This window comes from Pan troglodytes, chromosome 8, assembly GCF_028858775.2.
Source record: "Pan troglodytes isolate AG18354 chromosome 8, NHGRI_mPanTro3-v2.0_pri, whole genome shotgun sequence".
NCBI lineage: Eukaryota > Metazoa > Chordata > Mammalia > Primates > Hominidae > Pan > Pan troglodytes.
This window is the reverse complement of record NC_072406.2, coordinates 116,543,468-116,568,109: the sequence shown is the minus strand read 5'-3', so window position 1 is coordinate 116,568,109 and position 24,642 is coordinate 116,543,468. Positions and strand designations below refer to the sequence as shown.

The following is a 24,642-nucleotide window of genomic DNA, read 5'->3' as shown; positions in this document are numbered from 1 at the left end:
GAGAATGGCTTGAACCCCGGAGACAGAGTGAGCCAAGATGGTGCCACTGCACTCCAGCCTGGGTGACACAGTAAGACTCTGTCTCAAAAAAAGAGTTTTACTGATAAGGGTGCACAATCAAAGAGCTTGAAGACCATTGAGTTAGACACCTGCTTCATGTGGAAATTAACCATGTTGACATTTTATGAGCACAACCTTGATATCCTAAAAGAAAAATACAGTGTTTCCACTCCAGCATTCATTTAATTTACATTGTTAATATTAGTGGTTCTGAAGCTTCACTGTGCATGAAAATCACCTGAGAAGCTTATTAAATTGCAGGTTTCCAGAGCCTGCTGAATCCAAGTATCTGGAAATATGGCCTGGGAACCTGTATGTTTAATAAATCTCACTAGTGATTCCAAACCAGACAGATAGCTGGTAGACCTACACATTAAGATGGACTTATCTAAATTATAGCAGTATTTTACTCTACCATGGAACTGGCATCTAAATGTGGAACGGGGGAGTATTCTGATTTACAAGAAGGGCAGACTTTTACTGGCAAATGAATTTGCATCCAGTTACCTTATATAACTTTGCTACTAACAAATCATAGGCAAATGCACTCAAGCCATATTTCACCATGTCCCTGAAATGTCCATGTGGATAAGTACCAAGCATGAATTTCAGCCCATAACGTGAGTCACTACAAGATTAACTGGATGATTTTGGCAATGTCACGCAGCCAAACCAAGTTTCAAAACTAGTTCGTTTCAAACCTGATTCATTTGGGCCCCGATTTTCACCCTGGGATCAGGCACATAATACTAACAATGTGAAGAGAACTTTTGTTTTTCAACATGGGAGCATCCTGAAACCCAAAATGTTAACCTCACCTCTTCATTATCATCTCCTAGAAGAATAGGTCACATCAACCCTCCACAGCAGATGCTGAAGTCAGTCACTAGACATAGAAGATGGTTCAGAGATAATAACTATCTAAAAACCTAGGCAGGCAGGACACCATGGCTCACCCTGTAATCTCAACATTTTGGGAGGCTGAGGCAGGAGGACTGTTTGAGGCCAGGAGTTCAAGACCAGCCTGGGCAACATACCAAGACCCTGTTGCTATAAAAAAAATCAAAAATAAATAAATAAATAAATAAATAAAACATAGGTGAACTGCTGGTAGTTATAGTGGTACAGGGGCATCATTAGAAAGAACAGCTTTACTAAGCCCTGGTCCCTTAGCAAAAGCACATGTGGTTTTAAATGTGAATATGCTGTACAAGGCTGATTTTGAACCTCATTTGCAAACATAGTTATGACATTATTATCTCCAAACCATAGACTAGTGTGGGGAGAAAAGTCATATTACATTTCCTCTGCTCCATGGTAGATCCACCAATGAGCAGATATTAATGGATCCCTGTTAGAATCCCAAGGAGGGGACTCAGTATCAGATGAGACACTGATCTTGCTCTGATACAAACTTAGTTAGTGACCTGTAGCATGTCATTTGTTTACCCTGTGATTTAGTTTACCCCAGTGAAACTTGCAACTCTGTGACTGTTCACCAAATATTTTCTTATGTGCAGATAATAGGCACAACAAAATTAGGACGTTTGACTAATTCTTACTTTTGAAGTTGTTCTTTACGTTTCTGAGCGAGGTATTTCTTCTTTAAATTCTGGAGCTCATTGGTAAGTTTCTCTACCTCATATTTATATTCTTTGCTCTGTACTTCATACATATTCAATTCTGAAGACAAAACCTAACATGGCAAATAAAGCAGCATTAACAAAAGATACAATATCCTTTTCTGAGAAATCTTTTAATCTGCTACCATTTACCGCAGTGGAGCTAGAGGTGCAAAACAATGCCCAAGGTTCACAATTAATCTGCATGCTTCCACCAGCTCAGGGTCCACATCTGAGTAGAAACCTGGCTGAGGGCTGAAGATGCATCATCAGGTTGCAACTTTAAATAAAATATCATTCCCCTACTTAAAACGAGAACTATTGGACAACATTCGAACAGGCTCACAGATGAATGGTCTAATGTGCTTCAAGGAATATCATGAATAGAGACAGAAAAACTCCCAGACACACAGTCTAAAATTGCTTTTAAAGCCTTAAAAAAAAAAAAGAAAGTATTCAAGAAAAACATCACCCGAGCGTGTGATTCATCTGAGGATTATGAAAAAAATTATTCTGAAGTCATCCTGCCATCACTGCTAACTAAGCATTCAATTTATGTGTTTTCCAGGGTTGTGATGCTGCTGAATGCCTATCCCCTCTTTACTGTGTTCTTCGGGACTCTTCAAAGCCTGACTATCTGCTTCCTTCCATTGCTGTGTTCGGTAGCTGCTGCTGGTCTTGGGCTGGACAAGAAGAGTGGGAATTCACTCATCTGCATAGGACATAGCGCATGCCAAAGCTGGGGTGTGCTGCCCACCAAAACCAAAAAGAGAAAAGGAAGGGTATTGTTCTAACAGGCATGCAATAGGTTGGATTTATTTTTCCTCTTGCTTGCTGTTTTAAATATTTGCATAAAAGGGAGATCTTAGCCTTCTTAGTGTTCATCTGCTTCTGAGCTCTTTCTTCTTCACTGCTGTGAAAATGATCTTGATTAGGTTATCATGGGCTAAAGAACTTAATTTTCATGCTGGGAAAAAAAAAAAAACCTGTCTCAATAGTTAAACTCTTAGAAACAAAGACCCTCCTTCTAAACAATGAATGTGGAATTTCCTATAAGAGTAGGTAAGTATCAAGGACAAACTGGCAGACATGCTCAGTACCACCCACCTCTAAACCTCTTCATGAGGGGTCACATTTCATTTGAGCAAAAAATCTGGATTTCCTGAGATAAAGGGTTAAATTCACAAAAGGCTCCTGTGAGACTTTGAAGGCAACCCGGAGCTCTGTGTGAATAAGACAGCTCTGTGCTTTTCTAATCTATATCTACCTCTGAGAAAACAAGAAAATAATGTGTTTTTTCACAATATTCAATTGTTTAAAGGAACAAAATAATCAAAAGATTATGTCCTATGCAAAACTCAAATTATGTCTCAAGATACTCACGTGAAATGAACACTCAGAGTGACAAATTGAAAATTAATGCTCTAATTAGACTTGTTTCATTTTCCCTTTTAAAATAAAAGGATGCAGTTTTACAGTGTCTATTTTTGAAGGGGTTAGGGCTATACTAGTAGGGTGGCATATATTTTACCCCAGGCAGAAAGTCAACGATTATTACCCTCATTGGGCAGGAAGTGCCAGAATTCAACTGGCACATGCTTCATCCTGTGGCTGTGTGTGTAAAACTTCCCCGATATGCCAAGAATATCTAAGTACTTGCTTAGAAGGTGAAGCTCAAAATATAGTGTGAACATGCACAACTTTTGAGAAAACTTTTAAAAGGCACGTATAAAAGTAAAACACTCCATATCTCTGCAACTGAGGGTCTTATATGACTTAGAAGGGAATCACACTATCAAAAAATCTTGCCTGATTTTATTTTCCTTTCATGGTTACATATTTGACAGCTGGTCAGGAAGCAAGGCCCTCAGGGCTGGGCAGTGGCTGGACTTCTTCTGTGTATGTTTATTTCAGATGGGATGGAATACCAGGGACCCACCGTGGCACGGCGGTCTGCTTCAGTTGGTCAATGGTGTTAAAATATTTCCTTTGCTCCTCCCTGCCCTTCAAGTACTCTAATAAATCATCTCAAGATCATTCATCCAAACCCTGTCCGCACATCTCCATTTTGTTGTCATCATCTTTTCCTCCCTTGCTTACCTGCCTCTTTCTGGAAATGGAGAATGGTGCTGTCTAATAGTCCAGGAAGAGAAGGATGGCTCTGAGGTCTGCTGGCTCATCCTAGACTAGAGCTCTAAGGGAGCTGACCTCAGAGGATCGTGGCATTGAGAGACTGGCTCATTGTGTGGAGTCAGTGGACTTGTCCAGGTGTGCTCCCCAGAGTGTGGCTGCCCTGGAACCAGGAAGGAACAGGGGCTACCACTTACTTTCAGCTGCTGCTTCTTGTCATGCAGCGTGCGTCGGTACAGCTTCAGCTGTTCCGCAGCCTCAGGTCCAGGCTGGCGGGCCAAGACGTGCTTTAGTTCCATGTAGAGTTTCTCCTTTTCCTAGTGGAGAGCAGAACCAGGAGCAGAGATAAACAGCCCCGTCAAAACAGGGAAAATGCCTTTCACTGCATGGCCAGCACAATTTGGGAGTGGCTCAAGCTACTTCACAGCTCCACAGTGATCACATTCACTCACAGATTCATTCAGTCATGCATTGAAACAATCCTTATGAAGGGCTGGGAATGTGCCCAACATTTGGATACAAGTAATAAGACAATGAGTAAGAGAAAGTTCCTCTCTACCTGAACATAAGATCACAAGGACTGGGAGACAAGGGCAGGATACAAGATCTTGCCAAGAAAAGGAGGGAGTGACTGACTCTGGTTGGAGGAGTTGGTTGCAGGAAGAAGTAAAAAAGAGAGTTTTTCAAGAAATATAATAGCCTGGTGCAGTAGCTCGTGCCTGTGATTCCAGCACATTGGGAGGCCGAGGCAGGAGGGTCGCTTGAGGCCAGGAGTTCAAGATGAACATGGGCAACATAGTGAGACCCCGGTTCTATTTAAGAAAAAAAAGAGAGAGAGAGAGAGAGAGAGAGGAAAAAAAGAAAAATACAAAAATTAGCCAGACATTTTGGTGCATGCCTGTAGTCCCAGCTACTTAGGAGGCTGAGGTGAGAAGATCATTTGAGCCCAGGAGATCGAGGGAGCAATGAGCTGTGCACCACTGCACTCCAGGCCCCATCTGAAAAAAATAAGAAAAGAAATATGATGGCATGGGAAGAAAAGAAATCTGAAAATGTCTTGAGGGAAGAGGTAAATATCCAAGGAAACTTGGGTATGCATATTTGTAGACCTAAAAGAAAGGATTTTCTAGAAACCCTAAGCAAATGATAATTCTGTAACTTTATTTAAACAATAAACAATATGAAATCCCCATTTGAATCCTAGAGTTTAATTGCTTGTAAAGTGTTTTCCGACCCTTGAACTAAAGAAATTACATATAAGCAAAGATTTATTTCTAAAGCATCTCAATTCTAGATTTCCAAATCACTAAACTGCAATAATTTGAATAAACATTGATAAAGTCTAGTGTGTCTACTCATCAGTCTCTGTACACATTTATTTCCTTAAGATAATTGTGGTAAGTACAAGCCCTGCCATTAAATGAAACATTCAGTCAAATGGATATTAATTTTTACCTACAGCTAAGTATTCTTAGTATTGTTATCAAATAATCTGCTTTTAGCAGAAAATATAAAACTCATAAAAAATCAGGTGAAAGAAAAATCATTAACTAGTCATTGTTACCATTTGTTTTGGTTTTTCCTTTTCCCTGGCCAAATTATTGAAACTCCATTACAAAAACATAGCTCTACTTATAGAAGAGTGTATGCAACTTAAAAAGTATTTGGATGGAATAAGCTCTGGGAAAAACACACATGAAAAAAATACTCACCATTTAAGAAATAATTCCAGAAATGACAAGGAAATCCAAAAGCCCGTGCCAAAGAAGAGAACTTGAACAAATCAAATTACAAAGTGATGATCTTCCCTTGCTGTACAACACCTCCTGTCACACCTTACAATATCATCTTCACAGTAAATGGATGTAGCAAGCAATGAGAAAGATATCAGGAGGTGAGTTTATTTTCTAGAGACACTTAACACCTGCTCTGTTGGGAAAATAACACTTCTGACAAGGCTTCAAGATTCAATTTGGAGAGGGTAATAAATATGTGGAGAAGTCCATGAAACAGTTTTGTCCATTTCTTTCAGCTCACCTTTCTTTATACCAGAGTACAGATAGACTTGCAAAGGAAAGAACCTCACAATGACAGAGAGAAAGCAATCTGGTTTGGAATATAATAATGTCTTAAACTGAAAAGACCATCTTACTCCAAGCATCTTGAAATGTTTCACAGGTGTAATTCTCTTCAATTACTCTTGGTAGGTTGAGAGGAGAAAGACACAGAGAAGAAAGTTTGAAAGAAACAAAATATTGTCACCTCACCACATAGGTGAGGATCTCAGCATCAGCAGGAATTAATGGTGCCTCCACAGTCCGTTGGCAAGTCAAAAACCTAGTGATGATATACCCCAAGAATCACCTTTCCTGTGCAAAACTTCCCCTGGGGCTCAAAGACATGGTATCACCCTGAAAATATTTGGGCAAAATTGAGCTATAAAATTCCATCTACATGATATCATGGATAGAAGAATCAAGCCAGAAAGTGGAATCAGGTTCAAAGCCACATTAGAGAGTAATGATGGTAAGAGCATGACTCACCTCCTCCATCTCCCCATCTACACCATCTGAATAAGCCCTGCCATGTCCTCTAATAGAAAGCACAGTGTTCTGACACAGAGTGAATGATGTTGTCATTTATCCTGTCTTCTTCATCACTTCCAATATTTTGTTTCTTTCCTTTTTGTTCTTTTGTTTTTGTTTTTTGAGACCGGGTCTCACTCTGTCACCCAGGCTGGAGTACAGTGGCACAATCATAGCTCACTGCAGCCTCAACCTCCTGGACTCAAGCTATCTTCTCACCTCAGCCTCCCAAGTAGCTGGGACTATAGGCATGCACCACCATGCTTGGCTAATTTTTGTACTTTCTGTAGAGGCGGGGTCTCGCTATGTTGCCCAGGCTGGTCTCCAACTCCTGGGCTCATTTTATCCACTCACCTCAGCCTCCCAAAGTGCTGTGATTACAGGCCTGAGCCACCACATCCAGCCTAGTATTTCTTTCTAGGCTGTAACCTTAATTGAAATGGATTTATTATAAAGAATAGCCGAGCAACTGAACTGTGAGGGCCCACAAGTATGGAGAAAAGTGAAGAAACTGAATTACCACTAAAACTGTCTGGGTAGTCAAAGTCAAAAAGTTCTGAGAATTAAATAACCCAGGGCAAGTGAGCCCTGTGTGTTCATGGTGGGTAGAAGAAATAACAAATGAAACTTCAGGGACTAAGATAGTGGAATACATGAAGAGCAGAGGCAAATGGAATGGGGGCAGTTGTTGGAATGTGTATTGCCCGGCTTCACTGTGCATGAATTTTGGTCAATGCTTACAGTGGAAAACCTGTCTGATAAAGCAAAGTCTGCTCAGCATTAACATTCTAGCCTTGTGTATCATACAGATTCATATTTTTGGAGAATGTGCTAGTAATTTAGATAAATATGAAATGTTTGATGGATTGAAGGTCTTCAGTACATTGTCTTCCAATTTATTTCTCTCGTAATCCTCTACAAGGGCCAACCAAGCTCTTCAAACATTGTGCAATGGTGTGTATAATAACCCCATTTAGAGACAAAGCGTGCAATTCTATTATAAAGAGAATCTATCTTATGCAACAGAGACTCCTTAGCTGTCCAATGTATATTGTCTCCATAAGCCAGCAGTGGCAGAACCAGCTGCCTTATAATACATATCCTGTCCTTCTTTACTAAGCCACATCCATTTCTCTTTAGTCAATTAATTTGTCACTTGGTTAGAAGCACCATATGTCAATGAAACATCATAAGAATATCATAAAGAGGATATTATTTCCCCACCAACAAAAGATTGCATCTTCAGTTTGGCATTTCTTTTATTCAGAGTTTTCTGGTGATGCACAGCAATATCGCTTTGTAGCATGCCTCACTATTTTATGAACAGCTGTACTGGAATCAAGCTCAACTACTAATACCAAAATACTAGCTTTCTCTTTGGCTAAGCATGTCTTGAGAGCACTAACCATACTATGTCCATCCTTGAAATGATAGCCTCTTCCTAGACATCCTGTTCTCTCCGTTGGACAGGCTATCAGATGTGATTATGAATTCTTTTGCTGTGAAGAATCTGCCAAGTTATGCTGGGTAATCGCACATCTCATTGTCAATATCAGCTAAGTATGGTAGTAAGAAATTAATTACAGTATTAGCTTCCAATAATGCTGTTATTACATGGTGGCAGTCTGTAACCTCACAATGGAAATTCCAGACATATTCTGAACAGCCTATGCAAATAAGAGTCAGTGCTACTCCAGGTACAATTCAGAGGGAGAAATTGAGTTTCTCACAGAACTCCTTTCCCCACCAAGCTACAGTTTTATAATCACTGTCTGTTTATATCTTCAGCTGAAAACAGAAGGTAGTTCACATTCAACATGCACCTCAGCACCCCTTCTTCCTCAGCTCGCCTACACGAAGCAATAACTGACTGAGAGGAACTAGTTTATTCCATTTTCATCTGAATCTGTATTTGGCAAATGCCAGTGCATTGATTCTGCTCACCCTGGAGTCATCAATTTGCTTGGGTGAGAGTTGGGAACAATCACCTCACTCTGTGAACAAGCTGACTCAAGCGAAACAGGCAGCTTTCCTCCAGACCAAAGACACATGCTTATCTACACCTACCAGGGCAAAAGCTACCCACTCAGATGCTTGAGTGCCAAGAACTCCAAGGAAAGAGATACCATCTTGCCTTCACTCCAGCCTTACCCAATGGGTTCAAGATAATGTTGATTTTTTTTTATTCAATAACCACTGCTTCTGAGAGAAGCTACTTCACAGAATATACAGAAAATCTCTTTCTCAAAATGTCAACAGATATCATGTTACTACCAACAATATTTTATCTTTATAAACCCATTATTTCTCTCCAACTGAATTTTGAGCCTTTAAGGCCAGAACCATGGTGAATCTCTCTCTATATAACTCGCACCTACTGTTGTGCTCTCCTCATTCTATTGAGGAAGCTTAATAATTTCATTGACTGCAATTACACGGTCAGGTCAGCAAACTATGCCCATCATATTTTACCAACATACATCAATACAGGTACAGATATATTTGTGTTGAGAACTTTTACTTGAATTAAACCATTCAATAACATCTTCCAGTTAGCAGAGCTTGCATAATTCACTTTATTGAGCTGGTCCTATGAGTTCCATCACTTTGAGCAATATTTTTTTATTATGTATGTTGTGTATAACTCAGAAAATCACTTGAGGTACAACTTTGCCTTGTTCTCTTCAATATTTGTAGAGGTTTTCTGATAGTTCAAGTAGTTTCAAACTTTTTTTTAATTCATAAGACTTGCAAATGTATTCAAATTAATTGGCTCTGAAAAGACTACTTGTATGTGCATGTACATACTGATACACATAAATATAAAAATGTAAGCATAACTTTTTTTTTTTTTTTTTGAAATGGAGTCTCACTCTCTCACCTAACCTGGAGTGCAATGGCACCATCTCGGCTCACTGCAACCTCCACCTCACGGGTTCAAGAGATTATCCTGCCTCAGCCTCCTGAGTAGCTGGGATTACAGATGCATGCCACCATGCCCAGCTAATTTTTGTATTTTCAGTAGAGATGGGGTTTCACCATTTCGGTCAGGCTGGTCTCGAACTCCTGACCTCGTGATCTGCCCTCCTCAGCCTCCCAAAGTGCTGGGATTACAGGCATGAGCCACTGCACCCAGCCGTAAGCATAATTCTTAAACTACATTCCTCAACTAAATAATGTGTTGACTTTTTAAACAGCCTCCTTAAACACAGAAATCCTAATTGCACACATAACTCTTTTCCAGAATTGAAAAAAAAGGCAATACATTTTTGCCTCTGTGCTTGGTTTCAGTCCTTTTTCCATCCCCCCACTACCATCCGTAATTCTTAACAAAAGACAAAAGCTACATTTAAAATTCTAAGCAAAATTACTTCCCTCTGTATATAAAAGCAACTCTAGAACACAGCCTAATTTATCTGGAAATGCCTGTTTTCATTAACAGAAAAATAAATTAGAAACTCTGTAAACATATTACATTTCTATCTAGCTTCAGAAAAGAAAAAATAATGCCTAATACCCTGGGGCTTTCTTGTTTATTGGCTTTATAACGAAGATGTCAGCTAAACTGAACTCTGGGCCCATCTTGTTTATGATGTCATGAAGTAGTAAAGCCCCCTGAAGAGGACAGGAAATGCTGGCATTTGGTGATGAAACAGAATTACACAGCCGAGTTCCTTACGAGCAGGGAACTAGTCGGTTACACAGTGGTTCTTGGCTTTAGATGTAGATGAGTAAGTGTTTTATGAGGCATATGAGAAATTTGCACGCACTAACCTTCACCATTTTTGTAACAATAGGAAAAATGCTTCTGGTGCTTTCTGATGTAAGCAACACAAGCTTTCTTGAGAGATCTTTTTGCAAGGGACTTTATTTCCAAAATGCAAATATATGTATGTAAAATCTGCTACAAAGTATGTAATTCTCTAGGCTAGCCTGAACATTGTTACCAAGGCTGTTTGCTTGCTTTCCTAGCAATTTAATCCATGTGAAGAATTTGCACATATTAAAAATCATGATAGTGTTGACTTTTCTTAAAGCCAGTAATGAAACACGTCCAGAGAAATTCAAGTCAACTAAGTATTTATTTAGCAATAACTCTATGTGTGTGACTGTTCTAGGTTCACACAAAGATCAGTAAGGTCGGCTGGGTACGGTGGCTCACGCCTGTAATCCCAGCACTTTGGGAGGCCGATGCAGGCAAATCACTTGAGATCAGGAGTTTGAGACCAGCCTGGCCAACATGGCAAAATCTCGTCTCTACAAAAAATACAAAAATTAGCTGGGCATGGTGGCAGGCGCCTGTAATCCCAGCTACTTGGGAGGCTGAGGCAGGAGAATCACTTGAACCTGGGAGACAGAGGCTGCAGTGAGCCAAGATTGCTCCACTGCACTCCAGCCTGGGTGACAGAATGAGACTCTGTCCACTCCCCACCAAAAAATAATCAGTAAGGTCTAGAGTTTAGTATCCAGTTATGGAAAAACAAATAACTAAGTCATTATAAAACAAAACAGTCATGCCAGGTTCCCAAAGAGGTGCTAGGAGTACTATGCATGTGTAGGTAAGTTCAAAAGTGGAGATGATATCAATTTGGTGGGCCACGGAAAGGGAAATATTTCAGATGCATCTTGGTGGGAGAAGAAGTAGCAGTAATATTTGTATTTGTGGATCTGAAAAGGTCTTCACTATCAAAGGACAAATTGAATAGATAAAGCCACTTGAAGTTAATCCATTTTAAATAGTATCCATTGTCTCTATGATGATTACATTTCTTAAATTTATCTGAATACCGTGGAGAAATTTGTTTGAGGGAATTTGATAGTTATTGATGTACATCTGTTAAGCGGATAACAGACATAACTCCTCATTCCCTAGAAACATTTTCTGATTACATTTTGCCTCCTTTCCTTTGGTTTTGCTGGTTATAAATGTTTGGACTGGAGAGGGCTCAATCCTTGAAGCTAGATCATTGGATTCAAATCATAACTTGGCAAGGATAGGGAGGATGAATTACAAGGATTCAAGGATGGGTATCAGATTACCGGGAACACAGGAATGGATTCCTGACCCAACCAAATCACATTCATGTGGTTTTTTAAAATTCAACTTAATTGGCTATTCCAAAGAATTTTTTTTTTCCTATTCTTGGTGAATAGAGCCCTTCAGATGCAAAATAGAATTGTGTTTGGTATTTTTTGATAAAAGGAGCTAAACAAGGACCTATAGATGTATGCTAGAGCAGTCACCTCCGGAGACGTTAGCATGAGTAGACGGTAAATGTTTAAAGGGGAAGAAGAGGAGTTGTTTAAAATAGTAAATCAGTGGCCGGGCGCGGTGGCTCACGCCTGTAATCCCAGCACTTTGGGAGGCCCAGGCGGGTGGATCACGAGGTCAGGAGATCGAGGCCATCCTGGCTAACACGGTGAAACCCCGTCTCTACTAAAAAAGATACAAAAAATTAGCCGGGCCTGGTGGCGGGCGCCTGTAGTCCCAGCTACTCAGGAGGCTGAAGCAGGAGAATGGCGTGAACCCGGAAGGCGGAGCTTGCAGTGAGCCGAGATCGCGCGACTGCACTCCAGCCTGGGCGACAGAGCGAGACTCCGTCTCAAAAAAAAAATAGTAAATCAGTAAGTCACTTCCAAATTTAAAGAAAATTGGAGTTGAAGAATAAGTAGGTTTCCAATTGGCTTTTGCTATTTTTCTTTGAAAATATGTTGTTGTTGTAGTTGTTGTTGTTAAGACAGAGTCTCACTCTGTTATCCAGGCTGGATTGCAGTCGCACAATCACAACTCATTGCAGCCCTGACCTCCTGGGCTCAAGCAATCCTCCTACTTCAGCCTCCCAAAATGAAATGGAATAAAATGGTGTCCAATTTTCAAAATAAACAATAAAATAAAAGTTTCAGTGAGATTTTTTCCTTGAAAAACTGATCTAATACTCATAAGTTTTTTGTCTTATAATTAACAAATTTTACATTTTAATTGTAATAATGTGCTACTTATTAGAACAAATAACCAGTAAACCCCAATTAAAATGACTGGGGTTTTTTGACATAACTGACAACATTATATTATAGTATAATTTGATTTCATATATCTGACTACTATAGTGCACATTTTCTTAAATTTTTATTATGTAAAAATCATACAAAAGAAAATACATAGCATATATAGCTATAAAGCATGATAATAAATGCTCAGGGTAAACCCATCACCCAACTTATGAAATAGAATATTCTCATTACCAGGAAGCTACTGCGTACTCCCTTCCCCAACCCACCCCTGTGCTTACAACCATCATCCAAGGTAAGCACCATTCTGAAACCCATTATCATAATTGCCTTGATTTTTCCATATAGTTTTATCACATATCTGTTACTTAGTTTTGCTTTGAGCTTTATGAAAATATATCTGAGTGTATCTAGTTTTCTTTGGCTTGCTTGTTTTCCTCAATAATATGGTTCTAAGATTTATTGAACCATAAATCTTATGGTTATTGTGTGTTTCTGTTCATGTAGTTGATTTGATATTCCACTGGGTAAGAATTCCCAATCTCTGCATTCATCTGTCAGTGGGTATTTGGGTTATTTCCCAGGTTTTGTTTTTATGAACATTCTTGTGCATGTTCCCAAGTTCACAAGTCCAAGTCTTTCTAGGATATAGACCTATGAGTGGAAGTGCTGCATCTTAAAGCTATATGAACATTCAACTTTATAAGGTAATAGAAAATTATTTTCCAAAGTGCTTTATAAAAATTCCCATTGATTTGCATACTTGCCATTGCTGAGTGTTGTCAGGCATTCCTAAGCAAAGGACCCAGTTAAGCCATGCCCAGACTCCCAACCCACTGAAGTTATGAGATAATGTGTGTTGTTTTAAGCTGTGAAATTCATGGTCATTTGTAATGGAGCAATAGATAACTAATACAGACATGTTAACTTTTGTCCTTCTAGAAACAGTAAAATGGCATCTCAATGTTATCATATGTCCCATCAAATGTTCCATTTCCCTCCTTATAAAATAAGGTTGAGTTATTTTCTCCCCAAGTTTATCCATTTGTGTTTCCTCCTCTGAGAAATGCCTGTTCACATATAGTATTTTTTTTTTTTACTGATTTGTAATTATTTATATATTCTGGATATAGAAAGACATATAAAGTTTGTGCTTTTATGATTTCTCTTGGGGAGCAGATACTCTTAATTTTAATGTAGCAAGATTTATACATATTTTTTTATGGTTAATGTTTTTTGTATTTTATTTAAATACTCTGACCAAGTATTTTTAAAATATTTCTGTTAGCAGTAATATTTTAAAGCTTCATTAATTTCTTCCAAATTCCCTCTTAATCCTTTGATATTTAAAACACTCTTTTTTGAAGTGCCTATACTTATACTTGTTCAATTTTCTCTTTTTCCACTAGATCCTAATTTAGCTCATTGCCTTTGTACATGATTCCAGCATTTTTCTATTATCATTTTTCTAATATCATGAAGTTGCATTGACTTCATGGTATCTAACATCTTTTGCAAAGTTTAGTTTTATTTTACAGTTACCTTGCATCATATTTGCATTGTGCTGTGGGGTATTAAAAATATTAACAATTCTACTGAAACAGACCAATGATGTCAGGATGGGCAGGGGTTAGTCATATGATGCTGGAGGGATGTCTGAGTAAGGAATAGACACATAAATGGCAAGCTCGTTTGTTAATATTTTTATGTTACAACAACCTTTACTTTCCTGCACAATCTCACATTTGAGAGAATTGGACTAAAAATACTGGAAAGGAGTAATAGAAGCAGTAGCAGCAGCTCTCACTTTTAGATCAGGTATTAAGAATATGCCAGACATGGTGCTAAGCTCAACACATGTGTTACTTAATAACTCCACACAACAAACCTGTGAGCTGATTGTTGTTATCCCTATTTTCCAGATGAGGAAGTTGAGGTTCAGAAGTGTCAGTGACTTGCCCAAATAAAACAACTAGAAAGTGTTAGAGCCAAGATTTGAACTTATATGAAATAGAACATTTCGATGACTGAGATAGAAATGGATATATATAATCTCCTTGCTCTTAACCACTATGCATATTACTTATAGCAAATGGAGAGTAAGAGAAGAGAACAATACAATCAAAGTCACAAAGGTGAAGAAGTGAGAGCTTAAAAGCATCCAGTAAGTAGTTCAATTTGGCTAGAGCCTGCAGCGTGTGCAAGGGACTCTACACCAGGGACTGTCTTACCAGCCTAGAAAGGAGGTACTATATATGCCTTGAATGACAGGCAGGTGAGTTTGTTTTCAATATGATAGGCAGTTAGAAGCTGATATAGTTTGGATATTTGTCCCTGACCCAATCTCACATTGAAATGTAATCCCCAATACTGGAGGTGGGTCCTGGTGGGAGGTGCTTGGGTCCTGGTGGTGGATCCCTCATGGCTTGGTGCTGTCCTTGCAAGAATGAGTACTAGTGAGATCTGGTTGTTTAGGTGTGTGGCACCTTCCCTCCCACTCTCTCCTGTTCCTGCTTTCATTATGTGCGGTGCCTACTCCCGCTTCACCTTCCACCATAAGAAAAAGCTTGCTGAGGCCTCCCCAGAAGCTGAGCAGATGCCAGTGCCATGCTTCCTGGACAGTCTACAGAACCATGAGACACTTAAAACTCTTGTCTTTATAAATTACCCAGTCTTGGGTATTTCTTCATAGCAATGCAAGAACAGCCTAACACAGAAGCTACTGAGGGCTTCTTGGTGTATAATAGATTATTGTTCTACTAATAAAAATGCTATTCTATTGTATTGTATATACATACACTACTCTAATAAATTATTTACATTATAAAACATATATAAAACAGAACATTTCAAAGATTGAGATTAAAATGTACATATGTGTGGAAATTCTAATATTTCTTACAGCACTCAGTGTTTAAGTGTTCCACTTCAGAGAACTGGCTTAAGATCATAGAGAGGACCTGAATCAGAATAGTGCCTAGGGGGAAAAAAGAGGTTGGAAGCAGATGCAAGAGCATATGGAGATGGAATTACATGATCAGCGACTGCCTGGAACATGGGTGGGAGGAGTCGGAAATGACTCTGGCACGTCAAGCCTCTGGGAGCCTGGAAAAGCTGCCACACCATGAATGTGCATACTCATGCCAGGGAAGGAGCAGGCTTCAGGCAGAAGATGGTAAGTTCAATTTTAAAGAGTCAACAGGGCATCCTTTTGACAAATAAGTTTTAAGAAATATAAGCCCAGAATGCAGAAGAGTCTATATAAGACATCTCGACTTTATCTACATAACGGTGATAATTGAAGCCTTAATAAAGAATGAAATCCTTGAGAGTGAAAGCAGTAAAAGCAATGTTCAAGAATATGCTCTGGAGAATGGTTAACATTCTAGGGAATAGGAGAAATGAAAAAAGACCAAGAAAGAAGAGTCAACAAGGGAGGAGAATCTGCAAACTTCTGAGCCCGAAAAGATGAGAGAGGAGGCAAATGTGAGTGTGTTTGATGCCATCAAATGTGGTTGGGGCTAAAAAGGACAAGGGTTGCAGTCTGTTGGAATTGTTAACTCATCTGTTTATTTATGTCAGAGACAGGGTCTCACTCTGTCACCCAGGCTGGAGTGCTGTGGCACAATCTTGGCTCACTACAACCTCCACCTCCCGGGTTCAAGAGATTCTCCTGCCTCAGCCTCCCAAGTAGCTGAATACAGGCACACACCACCATGCCCGGCTAATATTTTTGTATTTTTGGTAGAGATGGGGTTTTGCCATGCTGGCCAGGCTGGTCTTGAACTCCTGACCTCAAATGATCTGCCTGCCTCGGCCTCCCAAAGTGCTGGGATTACAGCCTTGAGCCAACATGTCCGGCCTGTTTACTTATCTATTTAAACATGAATTTATTTGACCATTCATTCATCCAACCATCTATCCACAAAACACGTGCTGATGGACAGACACATCAGGCACAGTGCTACTCTGGCATTATCATCGCTGATATCATGGTTGTTCTCATAGTCACCAGCTACCATTTACTAACCAACTATTATATGCCAGTCACTTTTCATAAATTATATCTGATCCTTATAATAAGTCTATAAATCAGTAAGTATCTTCATTTTACAGATGAGGAAACAAGTAACCTGACCAAGGTCACAAGTCCTAGAGCTGTGTAGAAGACTCAATTCCAAAAGACCATGCTCCTTCCTGGAGACTGTGTGGGTCTCAAGGAATTTAGAGTCTAATGGGAGAGGCAGACAAGTGACTCAACAGGATGTTGTGATAAGAGCAATTCTTGACAGTTACAAGTGATATCACAAGAATCAGAGAAGGGACACTTCTGAAAAGAAAGGTCCACTGGGATTTCATCACCAGTAATGGTCTATCACTTCCCAAATGCTTGGAGGCTTCATCTCCAAAGGTCACCTGGCTGAATCCATGAGTTTCTCGCCCTGACTCTCTCTCTCTAGAATCTCTGCTTCTTGGTGATTTGCTGAAGGGTGGGATGAACCAGGCTGCATGAATGTTGGGATGCCACAGATAGATAACCTAATGGCATGTGCCATTCGAACCCACAGTCGGTGGTCCTAAAAGGGCTCATTCCTCAGACCCTGTATAAACTGGCTAACTTAGAAGGAGACCTGAGGCCTCCTACACTATGCTCATTGAAGCCTGCGATCAAGAGTCAGCCTAGACAATGAATTCTCAGCTTCCTCTCAACAACATGCCACTGAGGTAGGAAACACAAGAGAAGTTCTAGAACCATAAATAGCTAATTAGGCCTATATTATAAACAATCCCTTGGGGATTAATAAGAGAAGGCAGAAGGAATCCAGTTACCCATAAAATAGTAATTATAATAATAGCTAACATTTATTTAGCACATACTACAAGCTCTGAAAACCACTTTATAGATATTATCCATGTGGTCCTCACACATCAACTCCATTTCACAGGAGAGGAAACAAAGGCTGAGTGAGGCTAAGTAATTTGCCCAGGATCACACACTTAAAATTGCGGAATTAGGATTCCTACCCAGGCCAGTGTGACTCTAAGCCTAGAGTCACACACTCTCGGCTTCTTCAAATAGTTTGCAAAGCAAAGTATTTGAAGTCACCTGCCAAACCAGAGGGACAGTCAAGGGAGTGAGGGTTCTGGAGAGACCAGAGCAGCCGTGTAACTGTACATTGACAATGACAGCTGCATAAGGAAAGGATCTTAAGCAAATAACTTGTTAAAACATGCAATGTAGCAATGAAAGGCCACTCAGCAAAATCTCGCTTACTCGGAACATTCTTTGGAAGAGTATGCTAAATTAAAATTTGAAAACAAGAAATATTCTGATGGAATTAAATACTCAAGTTGAAATAACCCCAAGTAATTTGAACTTTGTGATGAAATCCTAAAAAGCCTCCAAGCAATAGCTGGATCATGACATCATGGGATGGGCTCAGAGCAGAGAGGGCTCCATCCTGGCTCTGCTCCTCTTCATGTTCCCTATATGCCATCACACAAAATCACTGTCACTCCCTAATCTGAGCAGGTTCTCCTGAGGCTTCTTGCCTTGGTACTGGCCACTTATTTTTGCAGAATGCCCTTCCCCTGTTTCCACCTCCACCCCTTGGCAAACACATTCCCATCCTTCAAGGCCCTGATGATCAAAGTAACTTCTCTTGGGAGGCCTTTCTAATTTCTTCAAATTAACTGAATCTTGCCTGTAATGCCGGTGCTCTGGGAGGCTAAGGTGGGAGGATCTCTTAAGGCCAGGAATTCAAGACCAGCCTGGACAACATAGCAAGATTCTACAAAAAATTCAAAAATTAGGCACATGCTGTGGCACATGCCTATAATCGTAGCTACTCAGGAGGCTGAGGCAGGTGGATGGCTCGAGCCCAGAAGTTTGGAGCTGCAGTGAGCTATGATTTTACCACTGCACTCCAATCTGGGTGATGGAACGAGACCCTGTCTCAAAAAAAAAATTAACTGCATCTTTAGTGTTAAAGTTAGGTTTTTTTAACCTTGGGTTGATTTAGTCATATTCTTCATTGGTTTAGGCAAAGCCATCTTTAACCTTATAGCATAAATAACACTACAAGAAACATCCTCATCACAGACATATTGACACAAAATTCTGATTTATGTTCTCTGGATTAATCCTTCAAGTAGAATTTCTGAGTCAGAGTTTTTATATTATAAAGCCTTTAATACATACTACCATATTCTCTTCTAGAAAGTTTACATCCATTTAAACTCTACCCACAGTATATAAAAGTGCCTACTGGCCGGGCGCGGTGGCTCACGCCTATAATCCCAACAGTTTTGGAGGCCAAGGCAGGCAGATCACAAGGTCAGGAGATAGAGACCATCCTGGCCAACATGGTAAAACCCCATCTCTACTAAAAATACAAAAATTATCTAGGCATGGTGGCGTGTGCCTGTACTCCCAGCTACTCAGGAGGCTGAGGCAGGAGAATTGTTTGAACCCATGAGGCGGAGAATGTAGTGGGCCAAGATCGCACCATGGCACTCTAGCCTGGTGACAGAGCGAGACTCCGTCTCAAAAAAAAAAAAAAAGTGCCTATTACACCCACATTTTAACACTGAATATCATCATTCTTTTCTTGTCTTTGCTGGTCTGATATGCCAAAAGGAAAGATAATTATTCTTTTAATTTTCACTCTTTTGATTACTAATAAGGTTACCTTATTTTCACATGTTCACTACTGATTCATATTTCTTCCTTTGTGAACTGTTTGCTTATTATCTCTACCAATTTATTCACTGATATCTTTTTCAAATTGATTTGTGAAAACTTTTTATATATTAAGGATAGTGAACTTTCTCTGCCATATTTGTTACAAATGTTATTCCTAGTTTTTTTCTTTCCACCTTTGAAATGCTTTTTACTATTCTGATGATGTTTTAAACTTTTTGTGTAGACAAAGTTATCACTCTTTTCCTTTATGATTTCTGCCTTTGGTATTATACTTCCTCTACTTGTAGATACATACCCTAGAGAGATGCTCATGTATGTGTACAGGAAACTTGTACAGGAATGCCCCTGAAACACTTTTGCAATAGTGAAAATTTGAAAGAAAAAAACCTAAATGTTCATCATCTTTAAAAAAATGGCTATAGAATAGATATACAATGGAATTATTTTTATCTTTGATGTGTATCAAGGATAGGTCTCAAAAATATAACGTTGAGTGTGGAAAAAAGAAGAAAATGAATAATAATGCATTCAGTATAATACCATGTGTATAAATGTAAAATGTACCAAGTAATTTTACACATTGTAAATGCATCTATTTGCAGTAAAAGCACAAAAATATACTGAAGGAATACACATCAAATTAATGACAGTAGTTGCCTCTGGAAAAGGCAGAAAAGAAATGGGACTTTGAAGGGACACAAAGTTTTCATCTAATCTGAAAATCTATTCACTTCATTTTTTAAAAAATCTGAAACAAATGTGACAAAACATTAATATTTACTATTTTGGGTGAATAGAGACTGGTTGTGTTCTATTATACTCGACTTTTCTGCATTAACATTTTATCTAAAACTTGGGGAAAAAAGGGGGGGATTTTTCCCACCCTCAAGAATATGTAGAAATATATTTATAGTTTATTCTAGAACTTTTAGGAAGTTTTTAAAATTTAGTGTATGATAAGAAATAGAACTCTAATTTTTCCAAATATAAATCCCATAACACTATGTCTATGTTTCTTGTATGTACTTTATTATACTGTGCTGTAGTTATAGTTACTTGTTTACATGCTTGTCTCTTCCACTAGACATTGCCTTTGTCACATATAAGAACTGTTCCTGTGTCTTTCTGTATCCCTAGAATAAGCATAAGACCTGGTACTCAGTGTTTGTTGAATGAGTGTGTGAATGAAAAGAAGAATGAATGAATGATTAATGTAACTGACTAAACAACTCTCTGCCACTCCCAGTAGTGCCCTCATTCAGATTACATCAAATACACTCAGTAAATCAGAAAGAACCTAGTAGCCAAACTGGTACCCAACTATTCATGACCATAAAACAGAACTGTGCTCATCAGTGTGGTAGCCACTAGCCACCTGTGGCTATCAAGCACTTGAAATGTAGTCTGAATTGATATTTGCTTTAAATGTTAATACATGGCAGATAGTGTAAACTTAGTACAAAAAATATAAAATATCACATTAATAAATTCATTTCATGTTGAAGTGATATTATTTTGCATAAACTGTGCTAAACAATGTTATTAAAATTAATTTTACCTGATTATTTTTACATTTTCTTATTGTGGCTACTAGAAAATTTAAAATCACACACATGGCTCACATTATTTTTTAGTGGACAGCACTGAAATAGAGCAACAATGGTGTTTTTTAGACGCAAAAATGTGTCCAGTTTCACATATGCCTAATTTGAATGCAAACCAATCACCTCTTTATATAAATAATAGCATGAAACTAGATGAAAAAGTATGAGGTCATTACGCTGCACAGCCAACAACTTGGAAAATTAGACCTCATGCAAATTGTTCCATAAAGCACTTAATAAAATTTTAGGGAAGTGGAAAATTGCGTATTAAGCTCTGTAATAGAAAGAAGATTCGTTTCCAAAAAAAGACTGTAGGTGAGAAGGTAATGTGAAAAGCAAAATCATAAGAAAACAACCTTTTGTTGTCAGGCTCCTAGTGTTTCTGTTGCCCCGTGGACTATCACTGGATCAGCCTGTGTGATTTTAGTGGTCCTGGGGCTGCTCCCTTTTTAATGCTGTCTACTCTTGACTGGAAAGTGACGATTCTAGTATAGCCCCATTGACACTAAGACCCATGTGGTCCAGTCACAGAGAGCTATCATGGGCAAAGAAAGCGACCAACAAGTAACTTCAGGCTAACTTAAGTACATCATTCGTGTCTTTTAACTATTGTGAAGGGGATACATTATCCACATCAGTACTTAAAACCCCCCTTCCCTCACCATGTGCAGCCACCCTCACATTCTTGACTTCAAAAGCTCTAGAATAGCTCCTTTCATGTGCTGCCCATCTATCCACCCCTCACTGCTATCCTGATTATGTACCTGAAAAGCCAAGGGAATGACTCTGCAGGTGCAGACCCCTCCCCGAGCGGGAGGAGGGGCTGTCAGTGAGAGAGCCAGAACCCTCAGAGCAGGCAAAAGAGGAGAGGCTGTGGGAAAAAAAAAAAAAAAAAAGAGTTTATATTTGTGTCCTGTCCAAGTCAGCCAAGGCCTGGAGCCTCAAATGCAAAATGTAGTGATTCTATGCCTAGCCCAAGAGTCAACCCGGGTAGGTAGTAGCTCAACAGATGAAAAGATCAGTTTTTATAAAACTAAAAGTGAGGGATGGTATAAACATGTACCTTGAGTTGTTTTTTACTTAAGAGAAAGCGAATTTGGGTGAGACCTAGCAGAATGAAAGAATTCACACATCAGAGAGCCACAGTAATATTCAATATCAAAGAGGAATTGAGGCTTCTCCAAATACACATCAATTTCAGAAGTGACGCTTACTAACGGATCCTTAACAAGGAAATTTTGATAAACAAATTTGGGGGACAGGAGCTGATATGCCACAGTAGACACTGGCATGCTTTTTTGCCTTTATCTGGCTGACATATTACCCCTGAAATTCCACAGCTAGTTGAATATGAATGTCATTAATTCAAGAGCTGGCTTTGAAATGCTCAAGCTCCATGGTCTCCCTGTCTGAATGCAGGCTGGCTCACTCCTTTGCTCTCTGCCCTTGCCACCAGGACCCTACTCAACACTCCCACTCCACCAGCACATTAGCCTCTGCCTGATTTCATTGCTCTCCTTTCTCTTCCTCAACTGCAGAGTCAAATGCTTCTGAGTGACCCCCACAGCACCTGCCACCCCCTCATCACCAGCCTCTGTGACAACTGCCATGCACACTCCCAGCACTACCAATCTCCTACTGTGGGGCCAATCACTCAGCTCCCTGGCCACACGGTGCTGCTGGAGGGCAACGCAGAACTGTACAGAATGGAGCTGCTACAAATTCAACAAAATCAATGGATCCTCTGTGCCTTGATCCTTTCCTTTTCTCTGCTCAGCAATTCTCATGTCCATTTCTTGTGAACACCTGGACAGTGTCTCCTCCAGCAGCCTCTTCAGAACTGTCTTTGGGATCCCAGTCTCACCTCCAACATACTTGCTCGGCAGATGGCCTGATCTAAGCAGACAGAAGATACCTTAAGTGACCCCAACCTCCATCGCAAGACATCAGTGCTACCTAAACTCTCTCCGCCTTCCTGTCCATCTCACATGAAGAGCTGGTAGCCTTCACATCCTCTTGCCTGGCGTGTGCATGTGAATCAACATACGCAGACACACACCCATGCACATGAAACCACACATACTATCCCCAGGCACATCCACAAACATGCATTCCTATCTTCACCCTTGTCTCTCTTTCCTGGGCTTGCAACTTGCACTCATGCCTGTCATCCCATCCCTCTCTTTAAAATGTTTACCAATGACGAGAAGAGCACGCATCACTCCATTAGACTCAGGGAGTAGGGCTGAGACAAAAAGGAACAGAGGTCTTGCATGGCTTATTCTGTGTTTCTAAATTGGTTTAATCTTTTACAAGAATGTATTTGTGTTTTACATGTGTGTTTTTACATTTTTTCCCTCCAATGTTTCAGTCAAATGTCTCCTACAAGTAACCCAAGTCTGCTGTCCCCATTGTCTCACATCTCTTCCCTTTGGAGCCCTTGGCTGCCAGACTTCCATCCCCAACAACTTCCCAGAACAGGACTCTCACAGGGCACCGGTGAGCGACTTCCCTGTGGGCATGCTTCCCTCGGTTATGCTTCTCCTGGCGGATGCTGACAGTGATGACCTACTCCCTCCTGGAAGTTCACTCCTCCCTTGGCCTGTGTGATACCACCCTTTGAGTTACATTGCAAAATCAGACACAGTCCACTGCCAGATCCTACAAACAACCAAATAAGCTTTGCTCTTCCTTCTCCTAAAATCCAGAAAGGTAATTTTATCTAAGCAAGGAATACAGAGCCTCTCCATGTGCTTACGTGTGTTTGCATAGGAAATGTCATCCCCTCAACAGCACACTACCCAGTCTCACACAACAGCCAGTTTCTCTACGATCCCCACTTCAGGAAAAAGCCAAAGACGATAAGGTCACGCCAAAATTTCCATAACCCTCGATGTTGCTGAGGGAGCTTCTTCACACCCCACCTCCATACACACCAGCCAAGGGCCACCTGGCTGGGTCCTCCCTCCTCAGCCTCTCCCTACTCCACCTCTGTGCTTCTGGGGAAGGGGCAAAGATAATGTTCTAGCTGAACAGAATTTTGAAAAATGAAGAGAGGTTTAGAGCACAGACAAGGCATGGGTGCACATTCTCTGTAGGGAATTTCATTTTCAGAGACAGAAAAGAAAATCTATATTAGAAAACCACAGTCAGGTAAATGTTGTGAGTGTGTGTTAGAGATTAATCAGTGTGAGCACTAAATGAGGTGCTGTGGGTAGGAGTGCTTTGTGAAATATAACTTGTCAGACAAATGTTAGATCCTTCCATCAACATCCATCTCACAGAGTTGTTGGAAGACCGAATGAGACAATATATATAAAATTGCTTTGTCAACTAGAAAAAAAAATTTATAAATTGTCATTATTCTGTGATATTTTTGCCTCTCACTAGATTAAGAGTCAGACCATGGCAATATTGAAGAAAATTAATATACCTGCTAATTTATTTTGAATCCACATTCTTGGAACTGTTTTTATAAACTGAGAATTCTAATTAATTTCCATCCTCTCACCTTTTTTCAGATGAATAGATTGAAATAAACTTCAAATTCTATTAATAACCCAGCCAAGTTCCTAATGACTGTCAATTAGACCACCGACTTTGGACTTAAGGCCTCAAAGTCATCTTTTGTACCTGTCTACAATAACAAAGCCGGTCAATTTTCTCTTGTGACTATTTTAATTTTCTTCATTTGAATCTCCTTGGGCATTGTAACAGCAAGCTTCCTCTGCAGTGGCTTCTTGGCCATTCACTCTGCTGTTAACCTCTCAGGTTTCTAAAAACCCAACATCATTTCCATTATTCCAACTGATTTTTTAAAATAACTGATACTGTAAACAAAGCAATAAGTGAGGAAATAAAAACAAATTGAATGATTATTGGAAAGGAAGAGGAAAATAATCACTTCTTAAACAAGGTATGATTAC

The 24,642-nt window shown here is 39.6% G+C and overlaps 1 protein-coding gene across 4 annotated transcripts in view; it reads right to left on the bottom strand.

Moving 5' to 3' along the window:
- The window catches only part of CFAP58 (cilia and flagella associated protein 58), a 118,421-nt gene that overhangs the window by 3,002 nt on the left and 90,777 nt on the right, over positions 1-24,642 (bottom strand). For 3 of the 4 annotated variants that reach the window (XM_063781170.1, XM_016919292.3, XM_016919294.3), the window contains 2 exons: positions 4,010-4,129; positions 1,623-1,756 (listed from right to left, as the gene is read on the bottom strand). In XM_063781170.1, the coding sequence (XP_063637240.1) occupies positions 1,623-1,756; positions 4,010-4,129 (254 nt within the window). Of the gene's footprint in view, positions 1-1,622; positions 1,757-4,009; positions 4,130-4,531; positions 4,811-24,642 lie in introns of those variants that run through there. The other variant, XM_054660522.2, reaches the window with a different exon arrangement.